The sequence below is a fragment of the Microcebus murinus genome, chromosome 24 (genome assembly GCF_040939455.1).
Source record: "Microcebus murinus isolate Inina chromosome 24, M.murinus_Inina_mat1.0, whole genome shotgun sequence".
In the NCBI taxonomy this organism is placed as follows: Eukaryota; Metazoa; Chordata; class Mammalia; order Primates; family Cheirogaleidae; genus Microcebus; species Microcebus murinus.
The window spans coordinates 19,295,125-19,307,482 of NC_134127.1; the positions used below are offsets into that span (position 1 = coordinate 19,295,125).

General features: G+C 56.6%; 1 protein-coding gene across 3 annotated transcripts in view; it reads left to right on the plus strand.

Moving 5' to 3' along the window:
* Positions 1 to 12,358, plus strand: part of BMP1 (bone morphogenetic protein 1) — a 37,666-nt gene that overhangs the window by 629 nt on the left and 24,679 nt on the right. For 2 of the 3 annotated variants that reach the window (XM_012739270.3, XM_012739267.3), the window contains exons 2-7: positions 6,992 to 7,105; positions 9,153 to 9,317; positions 9,526 to 9,643; positions 9,936 to 10,114; positions 10,708 to 10,813; positions 12,227 to 12,351. In XM_012739270.3, coding sequence (XP_012594724.1) covers positions 6,992 to 7,105; positions 9,153 to 9,317; positions 9,526 to 9,643; positions 9,936 to 10,114; positions 10,708 to 10,813; positions 12,227 to 12,351 — 807 coding nt within the window. Of the gene's footprint in view, positions 1 to 6,991; positions 7,106 to 9,152; positions 9,318 to 9,525; positions 9,644 to 9,898; positions 10,115 to 10,707; positions 10,814 to 12,226; positions 12,352 to 12,358 lie in introns of those variants that run through there. The other variant, XM_012739269.2, reaches the window with a different exon arrangement.

A 12,358-nucleotide genomic window follows, 5' to 3' on the forward strand; every position in this document is an offset into this window, starting at 1 on the left:
TGTTCCTTTCTCTTCTACCCCATCTCTCCGCTCCAGAACATTGGTGTTTCCCAGCCTGTCGTCTGTCCTAGCTGCCCTGGGGCTGCGCATCTGTCTGGCCTGGGGCTGGGCGACCTGCATCTCTAAGGAGCAGGTCTCCTGGGCCCCCGTCCCAGCCCAAGCGGAAGAGGAAAGTTTTTCAGGGGATTCCCTGAGACGGTGCTCCCTGGGTATCCATGGTCCTAACCAGCAGCAGCAGCTTTCTGGAACCCAGGAGACAGCTGTCAAAGTTGGAGAAGCCAGCCCAGTAGGGGAACCACCTTTGCTCCTAAGTGCCAGGAAGCCCCTGCCAAGGCCAAGTTGGGGTGGAAAGAGGGAAATACAAAGAGAACTCAGGTGGTGTATATCAGCTCTCTCGCCCCACAGACACCAGAAGCTAATTAGCTGAGGTCAGGGCCCTGGAGTGTGTGTTTGTGTTTGTGTGTGTGTCCTTTGTCTCTGAAGACCCTCTGTAACCCCTTCACTCCTGCTGGGCCCAGAAGGGTCCTGCCCCTGGAGTGACCAGATGGCCAGGCACTCAAGCCTTTTGCCTGATCGCATGACCCCGAACAGGCTGGCTCGGACACTCTGGGGACAAGATATCAGAACTATTCCTCAACTTCCTGCTTCTGACCTCAGCTTGTCTCCAAATAGCCAGAGCCAGGGCCAGTGGCACGGGTCCTAGAAATGGACTGCCTGCGTGTTGGCCACCAGGGGCTGGAGGGCAGGTCACTCTGGTCCTGGCCCTGAGGACCCCATTCAGGGACTTTGCATGGCCTCACACTCCTCCTGGGTGGACGGATCCCAGGCAGGAGCAGGAGACCCATCCAGTGGACGGACAGCAAGCCACATCCCATGGCCCTTCCCCCTCCACGCCTGATGGGCTAGCGTCACCCAGGACTCGCTGTCATCTTTCTTGCCGGGGCTTGGTGTGGGCGTGAGGTCGAGTGGACAGAGTTTGGGCTTTAAGGCAGGCAGACCTGGCTTTCAGTGCTGGCCCCACAACTCATTCGCTGAACCACCCTGGGAATGGTAATTACCATGTCTGAACTTCAGCTTTCGCACCTTTAAAATGGAACTGATAATACATCTCTCCATAGAGTTGGTGGTGAGGATTAAATATGAGAACAGACTTTAGACACTTACTGGTGCTTAACACACATCCAGCACTAAATAAATGTTGGCTGCCCACTCCCTGTTTTCTGTGCCTGAGACTCTCATTTTATCTATTTACTTTTTTGAGGGACATGGGCTTGGTGGTGTCTCCCTATCCCTGTCCCTGTATCTTTTACCCATTCTGCTGATCCACTGAGTGATTAAGATGTGCCAAGCCTGAGGCTGGATGTGGGGGGCGGGGGGTTACAGAGAAACGTGCACGCCAGGGCCCTGCCCCCAAGGAGCTTATGGTCTAGTAGGGACCTGAGACATTCAGACACACCCAGCAGCAGAAACCCGGCTGTGTCAAGTGCCACATCGGAGGGTAAGGCGCTGAAGGCTCAGGGAGTCTCTCGCCCCTCTGTGGCCTGGTGGTGGCAGAGAAAGGCAATCACAGCAGGCTTGGATTGTTTGTGGAGTCTTCATGTTGGAGGTCGGGCTGGGGCAAGGCCATAAAGCATGAGTAGAAGCCACTCTGATGTCCTCCCCTCCTAGTTGGAAATGGGACTGATTTTCAGAGCAGCAAGAGGCTGAGGGCTCTACCCCCAGTCTCAGATTTCATGCTAGGGTGGGGCCGGCTGAGTTGGAGCCTCAAACAGGGCTCTGGAGAAAGCACTCTATCAGGGTGAAGCAAGGCTGGGGGGCACCAGGCCAGGCCCGGGGGTGGTAGAGAGGGCCAGGCCTAAGGTCACATCAGGCCCCCTCTTGGGTGTGACCAATGCCCCAGACCAGCTGAGCACCTCTGGGGGAAGCTCAGATACGCCTTCCCAGGCACTCACACCCACCACCCCATGTGTCCCAGGATCTCTCTCTGTGTCACCTTCTCCTTCCTCAGTTTGCTTTCTGTCCCCTGTGCAGCCTTGAGCTCCAGGTGCGGGAGGGGATGGTGGCAGGCGTGCTGGCCTCTGCTTCCTTTGGATGCAGCTGCTACATGGTGACCTCTGCCCGCCCGGTACTCCCCAGCTCTTCTCTTCCTCCTCCTCCACCCACCCCGAGGACCAGGAATGAAAGCTCCTTTGACTCCCCTTGCTTACCTGTGATCTCTCAGGTTGCCCCAAGGATAGCCAGGCCCCTTCATTTGAAGTCATCTCTGACTGTGACTGTCCTAGTTACGGTGACTGTTGTAGTAAGGGCAGAATTAAGACCCTTGATATCCTGGAGAGGTTCCCGGACCTTCTGGGCGAGACCAGAACCCTGGGCAGGAAGCCACGCTGGTCTGTTTGTGTGCTCAGAGCTGGTTCCCCCAAGCCCGCTAGCCCTTGCCCGGGGAGATTGTGAAGCAGCCCTGGTTTCCTGTGTGCCCGCAGGCCAAACCTCGCAGGGGGTCCTTCGGCAAGATTCCCAGCGCCCTTTGACTACCTCAGGTGTCTGGCCAAGGACCCCCAGCAGAGATCCTGGAGGCAGAAATTGGGACACAGTTGATCACATAAGCTTAGACGCCCATGGGGCGTGACCCTGAGTGACCCCGAGCTAGTGAGGTCCACCTGGACCTCAGCCAGCACCCCTGAGTCTGTAGGAGGGGAGGTGGGGCAGGGGCTCCCCCGCCTGCATCCCCCTCCCCCTCCTGGGGGCCTTGGGGCGGGGTTTGTACTTCAGGGGGCCTCAGAGGAGAAGGGTATGGGCTCTGGGGGTTGAGAATCTCTTCTCTCCCCAGACCACATTCCCCCTCCAGACAGCTGGATGAGTCACCCCACCCACCCACCCCCTGCTCCCTGAGTCACCTTCTCATTTAGGTGCCCCAAGGGAGGAAGAAAGACATACTCTCCCTAGGCTTTAGATGGAGGGGCCAGTGAGATCACCAGCAAGAAAGGACTGTTAAGAATTCTAGTTTCTCCAGAGATTTTTGGTAGAAGATATTGGGGGGAGGGGCAGGCCACTAAGGGCATACTGAGGATGCCTAGGGGACTCGGCTAATCTCTCCCCCACCTGCATTTCTGAGGGTGCCCTTCTCCTTGGAGGGGCGTGGCCTGTGAAATGGGGTGCACACCTGCAGTTATTTGTGTGTTCAAAAGCATGAGAGATTGCACAGGGAAGTGGCCGAGTGTGTTTGTGCACATTTGTAGGTGTGTCCCTGCCTCACGGGCAAGTCTGTTCACCTGTGCATGTGGGTCCTGCTGCATATACGTAAGCATGAGTGTAAACAGGCACCTCTGCATATGTGAACACATGTGGCTAAGTCCAGTCACGTGTTTGTGGGTCTTGGCTGTGTCCTTCCCCAGCTAGAAGCTGGCATTTGTGTGGCTGGATATGTGTCCGCCCTGCGTACATGGCCTTGAGGCTCATCACCCCACAGCAAGGCTCTTCTCCCTTCCCCCGAAGCAGGGGGTGCTTGCTGAGTCTGGGTGGGGGAGTAGGATTCCTCCCTGGGCCCAGGCACATGATCCGCCTCTCTCCCTTCTCTCCTCTCCTGCTCCGGGCCTGGCCATGAGCAGCCATGAGTGCTCCTGGCTGATTTACAGCCAGAAAACAAAACTAAAACTTTTGATCCTGTGTTGAAAACAGCTACAACCCTGATCCCGACCCCAGGCTTCCTCTGGGTAAGGAGAAGTGTCCTGGGTGCTCCAGCACCCAAATTCCCGGAGTTCCCCAGAGGGGAGCCCAAATGCCCAGGGCGCTGAGGCCTAGCTCCTGGCCACAAGGCTCTCCTGCCCCTACCCCCTCCCTCCCACCCCCACTCTGTTCCCACGCATTCTTCAGCAATGACATCCCCACCCCAGGGCACCCGCTCCAGATGAGCTCTGCTTGGCAGCCAGGACCAGTCCCAGGCCCTGCCCTGGTCCCACAGTACCCCTGGACCCACAGTCCTGTGGCCTCTGTACTTGGGTTTCATCCAGCCAGGGGGCAAGAATGGGTAAGCCAGTGTGCTCCGGGAGGGTACAGAGCTGGCCTTGAGCATACAGGGCTGGGATAATACTGAAGTGGCCACTGGTGGGTGCTCACCACGCTCCAGGTTCTGTGCGAGGTGCTTCATTGACACGCCTTACTCCATGCACTCAGCCTAGGGATTCTGTTATGTGGGAGAAAATTGAGATTTAGAAACATTTACATGGCTTGTCAGCTAGTTGCAGCCAAGCTGGGATTCAAAGACAGCTCTGTCCAACTGCAAAGACCTTGCCCTTTGTTCTATGTGCAAGGATGAGTCTGAGTGTCCAGCCCCACGTGCATATGGTGATTGGTGTGGATGTGGGAGCCTGGGGGTGCAGCATCTGTGCCCAGGTGCAAAGTGTGCAAAAGCATAGGGGCGTCCATATGGCACACGCATGCCTATGGGAACGCTGGCACGTAAGGATTCACTGCCGCCCCCTTGGAGTGTGCCTCCCATCCCATACCCTTGCTAAGGCTACTCTTACAGGTCAGCTGAAAAGTGACCTCTGTCCCTGTCTCATCTGTTGCTGAGCCAAGGCCAGCCTCTGAGGGTGGCATTTTTTTTTTTTTTCTTTTTTTTTTTTTTTTTTTTATATATCAGTTGGCCAATTAATTTCTTTCTATTTATAGTAGAGACGGGGTCTTGCTCTTGCTCAGGCTGGTTTTGAACTCCTGACCTTGAGCAATCCGCCCACCTCGGCCTCCCAAGAGCTAGGATTACAGGCGTGAGCCACAGCGCCCGGCCTGAGGGTGGCATTTTAAACAAGAGAAGCCTTCTTATGGGGAAGAAGAGATTCTGGGCCACTTGCTGGCTTGCCTGACCTTGGACAAGTCATTTCCCCTCTTAGAGTGTTCTGATCTAAAGTCAGGGCGGCCGGCTGGAAGGGAGCCAGGAGGTTATCTCTCTGAGAGTTTGTCATAGGACACTCCTCGGCAAAAGCCATGGGGCGGAGTGTGGCTAACGGGGTGTGTCATGGGTGGGCCAGGATTAAAGAACTCATTAATGTGAAAGCACTTTGTCAATTGGAAAGCACATAAATCAACAGACATTTACATAAGATGTCTTTATTGCTACCATTATGGGCTTAATGGGTTCAGAGCTTGCAGCTGGATTTTGTGTGTTGAAGCTTCTGCATATGTGTTTTTTAGGATAGTGTGTGACTGTGTATTTTTTTGTGTGTGTATGGATGTGTCTGTCTGAGTGTCTATTTTTGTGTCTGTGTATTTACAATAGGGGTTCTAGAGCGTGCAGTGGCCGCTGGACGATGAATAGGGAGGCCTGAGTTATAAATCCAGCCTTCCCAGGGATTAGCAGTGTGGTCTCAGTTAAGTCATGTATTTGGGCGCCTCAGTTTTCTCTGCTTTAGAATGGAAGTTTGGGCGAGATGACTGCTAAAGTCTCTCCATGCTCTGTCGATCCTACCTAGGTGAGGCTGTGTCTCTGGGTGTGTTTTGCAGACCAGAAGAATATCAGTATGGTATTTCACTCATTCAAACAAACACCCTCGAGTGCCTTCTGTCTAGAACAGCACAGTGCTGGGGGCTGCTTGCGTGTGCAGGGATGTGGGTCTCTGGCGCTGGTGGCTCCGAGTTTGATGGCCTGGGTGTGGGTGTCACCGTCTGTCTATAGGAGCACCGACCGAGTAGATCTGATTCTGTGTGTGATGAAGTCAGTGTGTGTGTGTCCACCCAGCGGGGCCAACCAGGGAAGAGAAACCTGTGTGCAAGGCCTCAAGGTCAAAGCAGTTTGTGTAAGGCGACTGCCAGGCCTGTGTAGCACCCCACAGGGATGAGAAGCAGATGTCGCTGTGGGTGGAGCTGCAGGGATGCTGCTCTGGTCCCACCCCCAGGCCAGCCTCCGCCTCCCCCAGCCCAGCCCAGCTTGCAGCTCCCATCCGAGCACCTTCCAGAGCAGCTGGTTCTAGGGCCTCTGCTTCCCCTTGCTCCAGGCTTCTCGAAAAGAAGATAGAGTGTTCAGCCCGTGTCTCTGGAAACATCTCTCCCCAGCTTCTGAAATTGAAATGCCTATTGGGAGGCTTCCCCCACACCCCTGGGATCCCAGTTCAACCTTTTCCTCCATGCTGGGAAGCTCCCAGTGTATAGCCTGGTTTCCCAGAGGTGCCTACCTGCTCCAGTTTTTACTGCAGCAAACAGGCATTTTATTTCATAGCCTCCTCTGGATTTAATTGAAGCAACATTTGCTGAGTGAACACCCCGTGCTCAGTACACCCTCACCTGGGCAGGATCAACAGAACATGAAGAGACTTTAGCAGGCATTTAGACCAGACTTCCATTCTACAGATGAGAAAACTAAGGTGCCCAAATACATGACTTAACCGAGACCACACTGCTAGTCCCTGGGAAGACTGGATTTGTAACTCAGGCCTTCCTACTCCTCGTCCAGCAGCCACTGCACGCTCTAGAACCCCTATTGTAAATACACAGTCACAAAAATAGACACTCAGGCACATCCACAAAAAAAGTACAGTCACACACCGTCCTAAAAAGCACACGTTTGATTTTCTCCATCATTTCTGTGGCTATCTGGAAGTCTCTAGGTTGGTATTTGCTCATTCGTGCACTGTTGAAGGTTAGCACCCCAGGAGCAGGGACCTCCTATGTCTTGCTAGTAGCTGGAGTGGTGTCTGGCATACAGTAGGTGCTAACTGAGTGTCTGGTAAAGAATGATGGGATCAATGACATCACTGTGTCTTTGTGGAGTTAACAGCTTTGTAGGAGCCTGGCATCAGCTTTGTGGGGATTTTAACTAAAAAGGGAACTTGAGTTTCCCAAGAGGTTCTAAAAGCTGACCCCCTGTCTCCACCCCTCTCCTCTTCCTTCCTCAGATGGCAATTGAGGGTCCAAGTTGCCGCAGGAGCTGGGGTGTAGGCTCGCTGCACCCAGTGCCGTGTAGGCAGACGAACTCAGCTCTGGCCTCTGTTTTTCTCTCTAGCTGCCTTTCTTGGGGACATCGCCCTGGACGAGGAGGACTTGAGGGCCTTCCAGGTGCAGCAGGCTGCAGATCTCAGACAGCGTTCGGTCAGGAGGTCTCCCCCCAAAGCTGCAGGTATGCTGGGCCCAGGTCGGCCTTCTACATCCCAGAAAATGGTTCCAGACGTGAAGAAACAAGGAACCTCCCTGTTCTCTAGCTAGGCCCTCCCAGGACAGAGGCCATGAGCTTGACCCCAGCACCCGGGCTTGGCTCCCCTCGGGATGTCTTCATCCTTCTGCAGAGGAATAGTGAATGCAGACACCCCCAGGAGCTGAGATCCGACATTCTTTCTGCATAGGGGGTACAAAGCACTTTCAGAAGTGTTATCTGGCCCGACTTTCCCCAGCCACCTTCAGAGGTGGGTGTCAGGACAACACCTGTTTTACAGGTACATGAACTAGTCTCACAGAGGTAACCGAGCTGCCCAGAATCCCACAGCTGGTCAGAAGCAGAGCTGGACCTAGAGCCCAGGCCTCTCCCACCAAATCCAAGATGCTTTGCACAGCACCATAACCTCCTGGGCTTCTTCTGTTGCCACCGTCCTCCGAGGCCCATCACAGGAGCTGCTTTTGGGAATCTTCCCCAGTTGCCCTCCAGATGTGACTGTCCCTCCGTTTTCTGTGCTTGCTTTCTGCTCTGTGCTTACACTGCTAGTGTCGCATATATCACGCTGTGCTGCAATGATTTGTTCCTATGTCTGTCTCCCCAGCTGCACTCAAAGCTCCTCCTCCAGGTCAGGGATGGGTCCTTCTTATCCTGGCCTGTGACCTGAGTGCCTAACAGCCCACATGGCACTTGTGCATGGGTGAGGGGACAGGAGAGAGGGCCTGGGTGGGTCTCACTGCTCTGCAGAAGCGTAAGGGCTCATCCCTGCCCATGCTGATGTCAGCACATGGTCCCGAGGACACACGTGTGGCTTTCCTGTCCCCAAAGGGCAGGGTGTGCCAGGCAGTCTTTCTGTCCAGGATGAGGAAGGATCCTGGCATGGGCAACCCGTGGAGTAAAGATCAAACTACCCCAGAGAGCAGCTGGCATTAGAGGTGACCTGGCAGCCTGGTAACAAGTGAGACATATGTGACCCTAGTTGGGACTAGTAGGCGCCAGGGAGAGCTGCACCAGGTGACACTGGGCAAAGCTTTGGCCTTAGCTTCCTCATCTGTCAAATGCAGATAATGACACTTGCCCACATGCCATGGAACTACTGTGTCAAAGGCAAATGTGAATCTGGGAAACTGGAAGAAGACATGAGGTTCTGTGTGCTCTGCAAACATCAAGGTTTGCTAGATGAGAAGGGACATTTTTCTAATCTCAGCTCCCCTTGGGCCACACTGTTCCTAGGAGATGAGTATACCTTTGTCCTCCCTCGCAGTTGCAGTCAATGCTTGCTATTTGTGGTAGTTATGAATAGTTACAGAATAACTTTGTAGTTATTACAGAGCTTTATAGTTATTCTGCACAGTCACCTGAGCACCGAATTAGGGAACATTGAACCGTTGCTCCTAAGGGACATACAGGGTTAGGTTCCTGGGAGCCTCTGGTCACAACATTTTTGTCACCTGGTCAATGCATAACCTTGATTTATGTTGTTTCTCTTTAAAGACACTTTATTTAATATATAGTTGATTCATTAACATCGAACTCACGGCCAACAGCACTGTAACTCATGCCATAGAGCAGCTCCCCCAACCCACACGCCTTCTCTGCAGGACACATCACAACCTTCTTGCCCCGGAGAACTCTAGACAACACTTCAGCGTTACGCTTGGGGGCTGTATTAAATGGCAAAATTATCAACAAAAAGCATGAAAATGCAAAAATGTGCCACTAACTAGACCTCCAAAAGGGACTCTTGTTTACGGTATGAGAGCTGAAAGGAGAAGGCAGAGCGTCACCTTCTCAGCGGGAACACGCATGCTGGGTGACTCAGAATTTTCAGCACTCCGCGCACATCCACAAATGACTGTGAGAGCCCCGACAGTATTGATTTTGGGGTTGCAAATAAATTTTCACGAGAAGGCAAATTTGCAAGCACACACTCCATGAGTAATGAAGCTCAGTGACACTGTCTCCCCCTCCTCCCCGCCACGCACTTGCCACCCAGGCCGTCCTCTTTCAATTCCAGGAAACTCTTCCTCCCCCAGCTGCCTGGGTGCTAGTGGGCAGCCTGCGAGGGAGACCTGCGGGAGATGGAGAGGCAGGTCTCGCAGCCGGCGCGCAGCGACATCCAGACCAGAGCGCGTGTGGCCCGATGGGGTCATCCCCTTTGTCATTGGGGGGAACTTCACAGGTGAGCGTGCTGGTGTGGGGCCCAGGGCACAGCCTGCATCCAGGCCTGGCCTTGGGGCAGCCCTGCCAGGCATGGAGACGTGGGTGCTACCTTCAGCCTGTCTGTCCACAAGTTCCTTTCGGGACAGTCAGCTCTCACTGCTCTTCGGCAGTGGGTGGAGTGGGCCTACCTGGGCACCGTGGCAGCCTGGCTTCCTTCCTCCTGGCAGGCAGCCAGAGGGCAGTCTTCCGGCAGGCCATGAGGCACTGGGAGAAGCACACCTGTGTCACCTTCCTGGAGCGCACCGATGAGGACAGCTATATTGTATTCACCTATCGACCCTGCGGGTGAGCAGGGAACCCCGGGCACTGTACCCTTGGCCATTGCCCCAACCAGGGCACTGCTGCTGCCCACAGTTGGGCACAGCCCTGGGTCTGTCTGTCCTCTCCTGCTATGGGGCATCTCCCCAGGAACTGCCCCTGGATGTGGCCCTGACCTCGGGCACATAGCCTGGGCATTCGGTGCTCAGGGCCCTGCCCTCCCCTCCACTCCCCTGCGCCCCGGCAGCCTGGCCCGGCCCCTGAGTGGATGCACTCCCCCAGCTCGGGACCGCCCCCCTGAGCTGGCCCCGCCCTCCAGGTGCTGCTCCTACGTGGGTCGCCGAGGTGGGGGCCCCCAGGCCATCTCCATTGGCAAGAACTGTGACAAGTTTGGCATTGTGGTCCACGAACTGGGCCACGTCATTGGCTTCTGGCACGAGCACACGCGGCCCGACCGGGACCGCCACGTCTCCATAGTGCGTGAGAACATCCAGCCAGGTAGGCACCTCACCTCGGAGCCCACCTCGGTGGGTGGCTCCTGCCCCAGCCCCCATCTCCAGGGCCCCTGGTGGCAGTGGGAGCCACTCATTGGAGCCATCACCGTGGGCCAGCTCAGTATTACAGTCCAGCCGGCCAGGCCTCCCTGTGCTGCCCATAGCTGGGGCTGATCTAGAGCCCGTCCGCGAGGTATCTCCTTAGCCCGGGACCAATCCAGGGACCCCACGTCAGTTGTGGAGCTCCTTTGAGGGATGGGGACATCGTGGGCAGCCAGACCCAGGGGCTGGGATGTTGGGGGACATGTCCCATCCTGGGTGCTGCCTTAGGCCTGTCACTCCTCCTGTCCTGTCCTCTGGGGGTTTTTCTCTCATCTCTCATTGATGTCCCTGTCCCCTCCCTTCCCATTCCCCCCTCTCACTTCTCACTGCTCCCTCTTGGCTGTGGCTCTAGAAATGGGTGCCTCCTTCCCCTATTCCCCTGAGCCCTCTGTCTCCATTCCCAAGCCCCGTGCTGCACAGCACTCTAGAGACCCTCCCCACGCCTAGGCAGCCCCGCCCCTCGCCCTCCCCACACCCTCTTCCGGATCTTCCCAGGGCAGGAGTATAACTTCCTGAAGATGGAGGTCCAGGAGGTGGAGTCCCTAGGGGAGACTTACGACTTTGACAGCATCATGCACTATGCCCGGAACACGTTCTCCAGGTAAGACGGGCTGGACCTCTGCTGTCTCAGACTGCCCTCCTTCCGCCTCCCGCTCATACCAGCCCACCCTGCAGGGGCAGCGGCCGGGAACCAGAGTGGCCCTCTGGGTGACTGCAGCCCCCAAGCATAGGGTCCATGGGTGCTGCCTGCCCCGCTGTCCTCTTCCTCAAGTGGGTCTGCAGCAAGGCCTAGGCACTTTGTCCGCCGCAATGTGGGAGGAGGCTGAGTCCTGCTGCTCTGCGAGCCAGGCAGTGTGGGACAGCCCCAGCCTGTATCAGCTGGACAGGGTGCATTTTTCTAGCTGGGTCCCCAGAGGGCAGCATCCTTTGTGAATTGGCCTACATCCTTTCCGTAATTGGCTAATTTGCACAAAGCCTGGCCCCATCCCCAGCTCCCAAGCTCACCCTCCTCACGTACCTCCTGCCTGGGTTCCCAGAAGTCACAGCCAGAGCTCCCCAGGGTGGAGGCCTGACCTCCCCTCCTGTGGCTGTTCCCTAGGGAGTGTGGGAAGTGCAGCCTCCCCTCCTGGCCTCCCTTTCCCACGACTGGCTCTCTCCTCATCCCCTGCCTCCCCCAGACAGCTCCTCCCCTCCCCCACAGCGCCCCCCCAGCGCCCCCCCGCCCCGCCCCCCAGCGCTCCCCCCACATCCATTCTTCCTGCCGCAGACCTGCGGGAGCAGAGACCAAGGCAGGGCGATGAGGTCACTCCACGCCCACACCCACGGAGCCCTCCTTACCCTCCACTGAGTCCCACCCCACCCCCCGCCGTGTTCCACCCAGCTGGGTGTGAGTCAGGGGCCCTGGGGAGGGGAGGGCTGCCTGCTTCCCTCTCCTCCTGCCCCTCCCAGATGGAAACCCCCAGGATTTAGCAGGAAATGGGGGAACAGGAGACACGGATGGGCTGAGGGCTGGTGGGGCTGTCCCCAGGGTCTGGTCTGGTACAACCTGCCCTTTGTGTCCCATCAGATGTAGCCTGTGCCAGCAGGGTGAGGACCCGGCCTGGGCAGTCCTGAGAGCTCAGCCAGGGCTGAATGGCAGCAGGGGCTGCCGCAGAGGGCGGGGAGGGGCTGGAGGGGTGCCCCGCTAAGGGGTGCGTAGCTCCCCTGGTGCTGGCCTTGGGACCAGCCTAAGCTGGGTCCCCAGCGGGTCCCCAGAGCATCCTGGGCCTGTGTCCCCGACCTCCCAAAGTGTTCCAGGGGCTCCCCCGGCTCTGTGGTGTGGCTGCCACGGAGCAGGGTGGCTGCTGGTCAGTGGGCAGCATAATGACAGGGTGAGATGTCTCCACCCGTCCCTGACCCTGCTGAGGAATGTCTGGGCTCTGGCAGGGTCGCCACCTATGGGTGCAGACAGGCCCGCCACCCCCACCCTTGCCCACCTACCCTCAGACTCTCTCTCCTTTCCCTCCCTCCTCAGGGGCATCTTCCTGGACACCATTGTCCCTAAGTATGAGGTGAACGGGGTGAAACCGCCCATCGGCCAGAGGACCCGTCTCAGCAAAGGGGACATTGCTCAGGCCCGCAAGCTCTACAAGTGCCCAGGTTGGGC